This window comes from Sturnira hondurensis, unplaced genomic scaffold, assembly GCF_014824575.4.
Source record: "Sturnira hondurensis isolate 20B ecotype Veracruz unplaced genomic scaffold, ASM1482457v3 Scaffold0021143, whole genome shotgun sequence".
Taxonomy (NCBI): Eukaryota; Metazoa; Chordata; class Mammalia; order Chiroptera; family Phyllostomidae; genus Sturnira; species Sturnira hondurensis.
Window position 1 is genome coordinate 24,228,047 of NW_028093774.1, and position 13,282 is coordinate 24,241,328.

The window sequence follows — 13,282 nt, forward strand, 5'->3', positions numbered from 1 at the left end:
CATCTGTGAGTAGAAAGGTCATGGACAGAGCAACTGGGGTGCGGATCTGGGTTCCGGCTCTGTCTGTAAATGATGGCTGGTTGGCTGTGTGGACTTGGACGATCCTTGCCTCGTGTATAAAAGGAAGGCATCCTGAGACTTCTCCCAACTGTGGGTCTGCATAATCATGCTCTTCTCATCGGGTGGGGGTATCTTCTGGGATCATCTTCACTGACCTACTTATTCTACTCTGTAAGTGTCCAAATTCTTCCTACATTGCCTTCTTCCTAGCAGCTCCTGATCTTGGAATGTCTATGCTGGTACTCACAGTGGAGGTTAGTTAGTCTCCTCTCAATAGATGACAGGAATGCCTTATTAGCATTAAGTACAAGACAAATACCATATGATCTCACCTATAAGAGGAATCTAATGAACAAAATAAATTACTGAACAAATTAGAACCACAGGCACGGAAACACAAAACAGACTGTAAGTGACCCGGGGGGTGGGGAGAGGGGAATAATGGTGGAAAGAAAGGGGAGGGACTAGTTAAAGGGCATGTATGAGTGACCCATGGAGATGGGCAACAGAGTGAGAATTGACTGTGGGAGTCGGGGTGGGATGGGTGGAGGAGGGTGAAGGAGGAAAAATTGGGACAACAGTAATGGAATAACAATAACAATTTTTAAGTAGATGAAGGAACTGGTCACACAGTCACAGATCTCCCTTTCTGGGCTCTGACCATCAACATCTAGCGCACTTCTCCCCCCCACCCACCACTCTCCTGGTCTCCCAAAGCTCCAGGTCCCAAAGTGGACACTGGGCTTATTGCCTCAGCACCCCTTCCATTCTCCCACCTGTACAGCCATGCAGTCAGGATAAAGGAGGAATCACCTGACCCCCAGCTCCAGAAATGGGTACCTGACCACCTTCCCTGACACAGTGAATGGTCTATGGAATCTAGACCTAAGTCTCTCACCCCGTGGCACTCTCCTGGCCAAAAGGTTGGTTAGAGGAATGGGCATTTGACCCTGACTGGTGTGCCTAAGGGGATTGAGCACTGGCATGCAAATCAAAAGGTTGCCAGTTCAATTCCCAGTCATGGCACATGCCTGGGTTGCAGGCCAGGTCCCCAGTTGGGGTGTACGAGAGACAACTGATTGATGTTTCTCTCACACATTGATGTTTTTCTCCCTCTCTTTCCTCCCTCCCTTCCCCTCTCTCTAAAAATAAATAAATAAAATCTTAAAAATACTTACAGGGTCTAGCAGAAATAATGCCTGCTTAAGTGTGGTTGGTAGGGTAATAATAATTTATACTTTTTTAAATTTTTATTTATATATCTTTAGAGGGGAAGGGAAGGAGAGAGGGAGAGAAATATTAGTGTATGGTTGCCTGCCAGGAACTGGCCTGCAACCCAGGCATATGCCCTGACTGGGAATTGAACTGCGATCCTCTGGTTCACAGGCCTACGCTCAATCCACTGAGCTACACCAGCCAGGGCAATAATTTATACTTTTAATTTGAACATTGCACCTAAAATGTCATATGGTGTGCTTGTGTGTAATGTTGTTATGTTATAGAATTACATGCTTATGATTTTGTAATAAAATATTTTGTAATAAAATCTTTTTATTATTTGTGCCAGATTCTATATATTTAAAAAAAGAAGAATGGGCACTTGATCCAATTTAGATCAATAAGCTAGGAGCCAAAGTTTCTGAGAGCATGTGGGGAAATGGCTCCTGGAAGCCAATTATCTCTTCCTTCTTCTAGAAATTGTTGTTTAGATGTGAAGCTTGGAACCACTGCAGGAATTCCACCACCCTGAAAACCTAGCCTTCTGATTAAACAGACACCACAAAAGGTGGAGGGGAGAGACATCCATTCACTGAGTGCTTTGATGGCATCATTAAACCACTGAATCAAACCAGTCCTGAAACCCACTTTGTATCTGTATCTTCTGCTATTACATGAGCCAATGGGTAAGCCAGTTCGCAATTTATTTGTTTCTTATATGGACATTCCCAAATGATGTATACCTGCCAAAGATCACACAAAGCTGGTCTACAATCACACTTTAAAGGCCTCCTGACTAGAGTAAAACCAGAGTAAAACCAGCTCCCTTGAGCTTTTACTGCTTGCACCCCAAACCCAGGAGACTCCCCTTCCTTGGCCACCAACCAAGAACTCAGGCAGAGCTCCTCTCTCACGGCTCTGCCCCACACACAGCTCCTCCACCCAAGGGCCCAGAAGGCAATGATGGCACCTAATCCTCTTCCTCTGCACCCCTCCACAGCAACAGCAGAGACCGGAAGGATGGCAATGCGGGGTGCCTTTTTCGGTCTACTTGTTTAAAAATCAGTGACAACTCTTAACAAATGAATAGGTCCCAAAGTTATCTCCATTGGGTGCTAATACCACGGATGCCAGGTGCCTCCTGATGGAAGGACATACCAGCTCCCCTGAAACACACTTGAAAAAATATATCAAATCCGTATCTGATCAAGCCTCCAGATCTATCATTTTACAGGAACACGTCGCATGACACTAAAAGAATGCAATCAGCAAAATCTAGTGTGGAAAACCCTAGCACAACCTGTTTATGCAACAGATAAATCACAAAGTAAAAAGGAGGTGGAGGGAAACTCATAGATTAAAAGAGATTTAAGATGTAGGTGAGTCAATATGTGGGCCTTATTTGGATTCAAGTGAACAGGAAAACATATTTGAGAGATAGTCAGGGCAGCTTGAATGTTGATTGAATTATATTTTGAAGAAATGAATCACTGTTAATATTGTTTCATTGTGATATGGTATTGTGGTTAGGGTTTTTGTGAGGCTTTATCTTTTAGGTGTATGTATGTGAAAATATTTACAGATGATAAAACACAATGTCTGGATTTGTTTCAAAATAATCTTAAGTGGAAAACTAGGGGGGTGTGGAAGATGTGAGTTTGTCCTGGAGCTGTTTATTGTTGAGACTGGGTGAGGGCTCCGTGATTCGTTACACTGTTCTCTCCTGTTCTGTGTACATTTGAAAGTTTTCATAACAAAGAAAAGGGGGACTTTTTATTAAAGGACCCAAAGGTAAAAGAGAATCCAAATTATTATAATAATTTCTATAATCTTAGAAGAGGAAGACCTTTTTCATTCTGACCCAAAGATAGATTAGCTACAGAAAGGTATAAAATTTAGTGGATGAAAACCACTGTCCTTTCATAACGAAAGGCATTTGCCAAACATGACAGAAAAACAAATTATTATCCTTAGTATTAAAAGCAGTAAAAATTGGCCCCAGTAAGGTCGCTCAGTTGGTTGGAGTACCATCCTGTGCACTAAAAGGTTGTGGGTTTGGTCCCCGGTCAGGGCACATATGACAGGCAACTGATCAATGCTTCTCTCTCACATCAATGTTTCTTTCTCTCTCCCTCCCCCTCTCTTTAAAAAATCAGTAAACATATCCCCAGGTGAGGATTAAAAAATAATTTAAAAATTTAGAAAAAAATAAAACTCATCCAAGTCAGGCAGTAAGATAGGAAAAAAGAAACATAAACTATTACCCTTATTTTTAAAATTAGCAAGACATCTGTCCAGATGATTTCCAAGAGAAAAGGGACTAATGGAGGATTGCCAGATATAATACAGAATGCCCAACTAAGTTTAGATTTCACATAAATAACAAACAATTTCAGCTAATAATAAATAATTTTTATTTGGACCATACTTATACCAAAATATTATTTCTTGCTTATCTAAATTGAAATCCATGCCATTTGCATTAGATCATTCAAAATTTACATTATTCTGTGACATTCAAATTTATAATTTGAATTATAATTCAAATTATAATTGCAGTTTATAATTGAGGCAAGCCTACGTTAGGATTTTTATTCGTCAACTAATGGCAAATGAATTTGAGACAGGGGTCGCCCTGAGCCCTCACCATCTAGAGAGAACAAGGGCAGTGAGAAGAGCAGAAAGAAGCCAGGGCAGCTGGGGGGAGCACAGGCACCACAGGCAGAGGCGGGAAAGGCAATCTTGCCCGCAGCTGGCCCTGAGCTGCTCCTGGCCTTGAGCTGGTCAAGGGAATCTGTACTCAGGGCCTCAGAAGGGCAGCAGGGTGGTGGCCAGCACTTGCAGTGAAGGTCACACGTGTGGCTGAATGTGCTGAGCAGGTTCTTCAGGGGAAAGGAAAATGGGGATCAGCAGCGTGGAGCAGAAGCATCACTTTTATTATTTGCTTTTAAAACCTTGTTGTGATCCAGCCAAATGCATTTTTATTCTTTATGGAAAACTTTATGGTGTATTATACAATACACCCAAAAAGGAATTTTCAACTCCAATTTTCCAAAAACATAAAGCATTACCAACCAACACATTTCCCTCCCTCCTGCCCTTATAACTCTGAGCTTCAGAGTCATCATTGCCCTTAATTTTCTCACAAATTTTTCCATTTACATGTACCCCTACACAACATACAGTTTTTCATGCTTTCAATCCTTATATAAATAGCAGCATAATGCATATTTTATCCTATAATTTGTCTGTTTTCATTCCATATTTTGATTATGAAATTGATTCATAATGAGTAGAACTTTAGATTAGTTATTTTCAGTGCTGAGTGGTAGTCCATTATTTGGACATACCATAATTTATATTTCTAGTCTCCTGTTGATGGGCACTTAGCCGGTTTCCAATTTTTCACTACTGCCAAAAATGCTGCTGTGAAGGTCCTTAAACATCTCTTGGTCTATATTTAAATGTGTTTCTCTCACATGTATACCGGAGTGGAATTACAAGGTCAAAGAGTGTGTGCAACTTCCACTATAATTCTACAAAGTGACCGTACTAATTTATATCCCCACCAGCAGCAATGAATACATTTTTTTCCAGCTATGTCCTGCTGAGGTAAATTAAAACCTCCCCTTTCAAGCAGACTGAGTTCAAAGCACACTAAAAACGAGCAGGGGGCCTGGTACCAACAGTACTAACCCCAAACATCAGCCCAACATGAGCACAGGCCGCCTGCACCAGATGGAGACCGAATCCAAGGGTGACTTGGGGATCAGGCCGGATAGAAACAGCTTTGGAGCTTTTTAAAAGAATCGTGCATGTTTTAACCTTTGTTACGTTCCTCTAGTAGTAAATGATGTTCATTGTAAACAAAAATATTTTAATAATCACTAAGATACGTCTGATGGGAATGGAACATCCCTGTGATAACCAACCTTAACAGCGCGGCATATTATCCACCTGGTTTTTCTATGCAACCAACTACTTTTTTTTTTGTACAAAGGGGATCATATATTCTGGTTTGCATTTTACTTCTTTTTACTGTTCAATATTTCTTTACAAGAAAAGAAACAATCTGCATTTATTGAAAATTCTATTATTCAATAAACATTTACTAAGCACCTGTTCTTGGGCAGGATGGAGTCTATAAAGGAAATTAAACAACTCCACCATTAAGAGACTCCCACTCTAAAAGGAAAGAAACTAATAGATATAGGTCATAACAATGACCCCCATTTATCAAGCACCTCCTATGAGCCAGACACTGTATAAGACCTTTAATGAGTGGGTTGGGGGCAGAATAATGGCCCTCCAGTGACGCCCAGGTCCTAATCCTAATACTGCCATGTTACCTGGCAAGAAGAAATTAAGGATGTTGGTGGAATTATGGTGCTAATCTAGACCAGTCTAGACTCACATGGTGGGCCCAATCACCTGGGTCCTTAAACAGGGACAAGAGAAGTGGAAGAGTTAGGCCGGGATGCAGCATGAGAAAGACTGGACTGGCTAATGCTGGCTTTGAAGGTGAAAAGGGGCTATGAGCACAGGAATGCAGGCAGTTTCTAGAAACTGGCAAGGGCAAGAAAACAGATCCCTCCCTAGAGCTTCCAGAAAGGAACTCAGCTTTACTGATTATCTAACCCATTGAGGCTTGTTTGTGTTGTGTAAGCCACAAGGTTTGTGGTAGTTGTTACAACAGGAATAGGAATAGGAATTGAAAACATCCCATCTCATTCCTCTGACCCTCTGGTACATAAATGCCACGACCTTCCTTGGCCAAATCAGGGAACCAAGGACCCAAAAGGTTAAAGTACTACAGGCTGACAGTGGCAGAGCCAGACTTGCCTTGGGTCTGCGTGCCTCCAAAGCCTGCACTGAGGCTGCCCCAGCACCTCCCCTCCCTCTGGTCAGCTGGATTACAGGGCAGACGGGGACGCGCACTGCTCTGGGAGTAAGCAGCACAGGAGGATGAACTCTGCTTGCAGTGAAGGCTGTGTGGAGCCCTTTGAGCCTCTCAAATGAGGGGCAGACCACTGACAGAGATGGGAAGGGAAGAAAGGTCAGGAAACACAACATAGTTCAGCGCCGCCGAGGTCGGGTCACGTGGGAATACCCAGTGGGCATAAACCAGGGCACGCTGGTCAGACCCCAATCCGGTCCAAGGAGATTGCATCTAACCATGTGTGGCTATTAACATTTAACTTTAAATTAATTAAAATCAAATTAAATCACAACTTCTGTTTCTCAGTTGTACTAACCTTATTTAAAATTCAAATAGCCAAACGTGTCTAATCTTGGACACTGTAGATACAGACCATTTCCATCCTGGCCAAAAGGTCTATTCAGTGGCATTGGGTACTTGAAGGAGTGATTCATGTTCCTTCAAAGCTCTCTCTACCTCACTCTCTCACTTACTATATACTTCTGTGTCCTTTCCCCAGGGGCTTTGCAGAATTTTTTCAATAGATGCACAATAAACAGCCACATACAAAAAATATTTAGAACTCTCAGCAGTGTCCTACAGATATTTATCTATTCAAAAAAAAAACATCCTCAGAAGTGGGTCTAGTTTTTCTCCTCTGTCAATTTTTTTAAATCCATTTAGCGCACAGATGTGTAGTTATCAGATCAACACTGGAGTGTAAAACAGTTTTGGGGGGGAGGGCACGTCACTCACATTTGTACAGTATTTGTCAGGTTTCAAAGCCCCCGACACATTATCTCATGGAACCTCATCCATTCCTGGTCCTGTGGTATGGTGGGAGGGGCTGAGATGCCAGCTCTCAAGAGTAGCCATTTCTGTTTTGTAGAGGCTGCCCCATACTGCCTCCAGTAAAAGGAGGCTGAAATCCACCCAGGGAACATCCAGGAAATACACAGAGCACCTCACCTATCAAGTTTAGCTGTCTGCCAAAGGTAAGACTAATTGTGATCTAGCCATTCAGCTGAATGATGTCAGTTGCAAAGGGAAATCCATCTAATTGTGATAATGACCATTGTTGCTCTGGGGTCTTCATGGGGCTGTTGGAAGTGGTCATGGAGATCTAATCCTCTTACCCCCCAGGTAACTTGGGATTTGTGCAGAGCTTGTATATACAATGCTAACCCTGTTTGGCAAGCCTCACAAGCAGGTCCGATCGATTTCTCATCCGCAACTCAACCCTTGTCCTCTCCAAACGGCTCTGCAGTGACAAATGCTGAAGGAGGGGGCCCTCCACATGGACATCCCCCTCCACCAACAGCAATGCCAGGAACTTGGCTGCTTAAACAATAGATCTCTATGTGGTCGGGAGAGAAAGGGTGCCCTGTACCTGCTAAGCGGGGCCATGCCCCCTCCCCCAGCCTCAGCAGAGGGGGGTGAGGAGGAGGTCGGAATGAAGACAGGCATCAAACCAGAAATACGCCTCCCCCACCCCCACTGACAAATAAGGCTTCTGACCCAGGCCTCAGCTAGTGAACTTTTCTACTCTGCAGGGCTGGGCGCTCAGATGTCCAGGGCGGATTCCCCTGAACAAGAGAGAGGGAAGACTGTCCGCCGCCAGCTCAGCTTTACATGAGCCCTTTGGCCAGCTGGTGTAGATATTTGTGCCGGGGCCTGGGTCTGCTATTGGTCTAACTGGCCAAGAATTGAAACAGAGCCAATAATCACTCCCCGAGGTGGTATTTTAGGTAGGGCCACATGCACATCTGGAAAGGGGGTGGGAGGAGCAGGAGGCAAGAAAGGAATCCCTACTTAGGGAATTTTTGTTTGACCTGAAGTGCAAAAATATTCATCATAATGTTTAGTTCCTGACACACTAAACAGTGGTACACGCAGGGCACACTTTTATTTTCATCTAATCCGCTCTTGGATCTTCACTTGTGGACAAATACCTTCCAACTCATTCTCCCCCCAGAAAAAGTGCTAAAGTGCTGACACTAACCTCCACTAACCAACGGTCACGTGCCCCCAATCAATCCCCCTGCCTCACCCTAACTTCCCCCTGAATCCTGTGTCCATCGCTACTTTGCTTTTCTTTTGATATAGTTGTATTGCAGCTGCATGCATTCCTAAACTTTTTTGCTATTTAGTCTGAGCTGTTTGTAAAAGCTGCTGTGCTGCGTCTTTCGGCGCAGTCCTTTTAGTTAATGTCATATTGCCAAGATCCACCCATAGTTTTACATGGCACTGTTGCTCACTCGTTGTGACTAGCTTAATTCTCCACTGTGTGAGTACATCATGGTTTGTTCATCCGTCCTCCAACTGATGGGCATTTGGGCACTCTCCAGGCTCATGGTGGTATAGATACAGTCACACATGTCTCCTTCGGGAGATGAGCTTCTCTTGGGCATATGTACCTAGGAGTAGAATTGCTGGGCCATAGACATGTGCATGTTCAATTTTCGGAGATAATGAGACAATATCAAAGTGCTTTCCATTTGATTGCATTTCCCAGAGTTTCCAAGATGATTGCTTCCTCCTCCTGTCCTCTTTAATTTTGTTTCTTTAAAGTTCACATGTCCGCTCCATCAAAATGTTTAAAGCAAGTTCTTGACCTAACGCATGAGTGGCATCTCAGATAAATGCCCCACGTGGAAAAGAAGGTTTGTTTTCAGGCACACAGATAATGAGAGAGACATCCATGCAGACACAAGGACCCACCCTGGCCCTGACGTGAGGCAGGCTAGTCCAGTGGAAGGGAACAGTCTAGAAGCTGCTTCACTTTTGGCTAATGCAAGGTAACAAGAAGAAAAAAAGGTTTAGGGTGGAGTTAAGCCTGTTTCCCATCCAAGTTTGCTTGCTCTCCTCCTCCAAACCTCCCATAACCACCACACACACTTATTTTTAAACAAAGAACAAAAGCCTTAAAATGAGAAAAGAAATCACTTGTAAGTAACCAATTTCAGGTTCAAATGAGAGCAGAGGGTCCAGCTTGGAAATCACTGTACAGTCCAATTCATTGCAATAAATATTTATAGAATGCTTTGCAGTGTGACCAACAAGATCTCTATTCTGCCTTCGAGGGTTTTCGAGCTTGTTCACTTAACAAGACAGGATCATGCACGAAGTGCCAGAGGGGCCAGTGAGTGCTAAAAAGATGCAGATGCTGGCCCAATTTCAAGATGCTCACTGTAGAAGATTAGCGAACGTTAGGACACAAGTGCACCAGATACAGAAGTTGGTAGAAGGTGAGCGTGACTAATTCTAACCAATAGGAATAGTTCCTAGAGAGGGAAGCTGGAGCTGGATTTTGCAGGGTGAACCAAATAAGCAACAAGAGAGAGGACAAATAAAGAACAGACCAAAAACACAAACTTCTAGACCTTCCCATTTTCCCCTGTATCTCAAATTTCTTAAATCTATTTCCTGCCTTCGGTCCTGCTAAAACACCTAGAAAGTGGTACCCATGCATCACTGTAAATGCATGACTGGCATTTATTTGCTCATTCCACCAACACCTACAAAGTCAATCCCTTGTGCTGAGCTCTGGGGATACACAGACAGACAAGATGGGCACACTTCCTGCTCTCACCCAGCTCCAGGCTTTCAAGGGCAGACAGAGAACTAGACAAAGACAGGCTTGGCCTGACCATCAGCCAGACTCCATTGGCCCAGGAGAGCCCCTACCCCCCCAACCCATTCTCCTCCTGAAAACTTTTCAGTAAATTGTACAAGGTTAAAGAAATGGCTGCCTCCTTGGTAATTAAAAGGATCCTGACCACGTCCTAGGTAGTCATGCTGCTCAGAGCTGAGAGACCAAAACCTCAGGTGCTTCCTACATAATAGCCTCCAATCTGATACTTGATCACTGTTGGTTTCCAGAGTCAAACAAATGTCAGGAATTTTATGAAGGCAGGAAGCAAATAAGGGGGCAAAGATTGGGGTCTAGGCCTCGAGGGAGCTCAATTAGTGAGCCAGATAAAGTTAAACCGAAAGGGCATGCTCTCAGTTTCCTAGAAAGCCAGCTGGAAAAGATGCCAATCCCTAAGCCTCTGTCACTCAAAAGATTAACAGAAGAGACCCAGGGATGCCCAAGGGAAAACTGCAATAAGCCAGATGTTTCTGCTCTTCGTATGACACTGCCACACTTCGGAGGCCACCAAGAAGCAGCATAAGAAAACTGTAGTCTTTTGGAATACGTGGAAACTCAAAGACATCGCCCTTTAGAGATACAGACATCCAAAAATATTATTACTAACGCTTTCGTACAGACTTGCCTCACACATCTGGGTTCAGACTTTTCTCACTGAGCTATCTCTTCCTTTAAAGCAACGGCATCCCTAGTTCGACAAACACTCCTTGCAGCTGCCGAGTGGTGTAGCAAGCACACAACCTGTAAATCAGAATAAACTGTGGTTTGGTTCCCAGGGCTACATATGCACCACAAGTGTTTCAAGCAAGCCATTTAGCCGCCCTGGGTTTCACTTGCAAAATGTTCTCCTAAGCATAAGCAATCCTGGAAATATCAATACCTAGCCCAAGTGTTCATAAATGGTAGCCCTATTGTTGCCTATAAATGCACCCAGGCAACCACATGCTCAAGACAGCAGCTTCCCCTGAGTACATTCTAAACACACACACATGCACGTGCATGTGCATGTGAGGGGGGAATGCAGCTGGGACACACACAAGCCTATTTACAGTTCCTATTTATGTTCTATCACTTCTGTCAAATTAAAAACTAAAGAAGCTGGAGGGAAATCTAACCAATGTCCCTATTTTCCCCTGAAGCCCCTAGTTTTCCCTGAGAAGTTGCTCCCTCCAATTTCAGGAGTCAGGGAAGGAGAGCCATATGGCTTGAGACGCTAGACATGCCCAGCAGCAAACGAGCCCCCCACCATTTGTCTCCGGGCCTCTCGTGTGGGCGGGCGTCCAGGTTTCAGCCGGGGTGCTCTGGTCTGCATCTCTCTCTTGACTGTTCCTAATTATTGGAGGGAACACCATGGCTCTCCTGACCTCAGAGTTTAAGAGCTGCGAGTCCTAATATCAAACCAAGCAGCTTCATTTAAAAGGCATCCTCAATTGCATTCATAAAAGTCACTCCCGGAGCCCTTACTTGCCCCAGCTTTGGGAATGCCTGCTGTCGAGGATTTATGACACGCCCTGGATCTAATCTGCGGCACTTTAACTGCTGCTGTTGCACATCTGGTCATAAAAGCAAGGGCCGGCCCAACACGGGGACAAACACTTTTCTTTCCTAAGTGGCTGCAAATCTGATCTCACAGTGATAGCTGGGCTCGGATGTAATCAGCCAGCATCTGGCCAGTCATTAAAGCTCGTCAAACTTTGCAAGGCTTTTGCTCCCCACACGACAGCTATAAAGACTATAAAGACGATTCTCATAACAGCAATGAATAAAGAACCTGCAATCTGAACAGGTGGGAATGAGGGCAGGCCCAGGATACCCGGGAAAGCACACTTTGGTTAAGGAGCCAACCTTGTTTTTACAAAGATCCTAGCTATTTCATGGACCCCATGATGCCTGTTGAGGCAAGTAGCCACCCTGAGAGGCGACTGCCCTGACATAAGCTAATTCTTGGTCAGAGATTGTGTGATTAGATGAACAACAAGGTGGTTTAATAGTACATTTTTTAAGGCAGTGGAATTCTTCATTAGAGCAATGGAGGGGAGGCAATAGTCTAGACCAGCAATGAACACAACGCTGTCCGTTCCAGGAGGGTTTACAATGCTATGGACCGCCTGTCCTGTGCACAGAATTGGCATGTTCCGTATCTTTTAAGAACTCCAATCAGACCAAGGTTCAACAAGTAGCCCAAGCTCCCAGCCCAGAAACCAGGGGAAGAGACCCTTGCACTCTGGCAGCCCCTTTCCACCACCTCTCCACAGCCCCCCACCTCTAGCCTCCTCCAGGGCTGTGCCCAGCAGGAGGGCACATTAAAATTATCTGCTGTGGGTTTTACGAGCAGCGATCGCTGTTTAAAACAACAACAACACAAGGTCCTTGTGTGGCTCTCTCGGGTAACTTAAAACTCTGGAGGCAGAGCGGCCCCCCGCCGCCTGCCAAGAACGCCAGCGCTTGGAGCGGGTGCAGTGTGAGACCACAGGGCAGCTCTGCGTGAGCGGAGAGCGAGCCTCTCCGACGCAGGAGGCACTTCAGGAGGCACTTCGGAGGCACTTCGGAGGGTCTCAGAGAAAAATGCCTTGGGAGAAGAGACTGAGAAAGAAAACCCACCAGTGACAGCTCAGGGGTTTGGGGGCTAAGCAGAGTCAGCGCTGCAAGAAAGGATTGGGGGTGGGGGACAGACAATGGGAGAAATTTTTATTTCAGCAACTTCGCCAAGAAGCCCGCGGGAGACTGAGTAATATGTGTGTGTTGGGGGGTTGGCAGGGTGGGAGGGGACCAAGGCCTGACACCTCCCTTACCCCTTACCCTTTCCCCTTTCTCCCAACCCCCTCCCCGAGGATGAGTGAGGGCGAGTGACCTTCTTCCTCCGCAGGTGGGCGCGCGGCTGGGGAAGCACTTACCCGGGGGCCCGTGGTGCGGTGGCTGCCAGCCGGAGACAGCTGCACCAACACTAGCAGCAAGTGGGGTGTGAGCAGGCGGACGCAGTGCGTGGGCAGCATGGTGCCAGCGGGCTGTGGGCCGGGGTCTTGGGCTCAGCCGGGCGCACCGCTGCGCCTGCCTTGCTGCCTTCCTTCCCTCAGGGGCCCTGGCAGCGGAGGTGCAGCGGGATGGTGGAGGCTGCGGGCAGAGCGCACGGTCAGGAACCGCGAAGGAGGGAGCAGGAGTGCGAGCGTGTGCTCTGCGCGCGCTCGGCAGTCACTCAGCTGGGCCAGGTCCCGGAGGCAGCAGGTTGGATGCCAGAGCCTGGGCCATGGGAATTCCCGTTATAAACCCCTGTGAGAGGCGGGGCGGAGCCCGTCCTGATTGACGGGTGGAGAAGCCCGTAGCAGCCGCCCCTCTGGCAGGTGAAAGCCAATGGGAGAGAGAATAGAGGACGGTTCGCGGTCAACCCCACATAGGAGAGACACCCTGTTGCTCAGAGGGAGATGGGAATCAAGAGG

The 13,282-nt window shown here is 45.8% G+C and overlaps 1 protein-coding gene across 3 annotated transcripts in view; it reads right to left on the bottom strand.

Moving 5' to 3' along the window:
* SMOC1 (SPARC related modular calcium binding 1) overlaps positions 1-13,095 on the bottom strand; it is a 133,666-nt gene extending 120,571 nt beyond the window's left edge. For all 3 annotated transcript variants that reach the window (XM_037031554.1, XM_037031553.1, XM_037031552.1), the window contains exon 1: positions 12,743-13,095. In XM_037031554.1, coding sequence (XP_036887449.1) covers positions 12,743-12,841 — 99 coding nt within the window. In that variant the 5' untranslated portion in view covers positions 12,842-13,095. The remainder of the gene's footprint in view (positions 1-12,742) is intronic.
* Between the last annotated feature and the right edge of the window lie 187 nt (positions 13,096-13,282).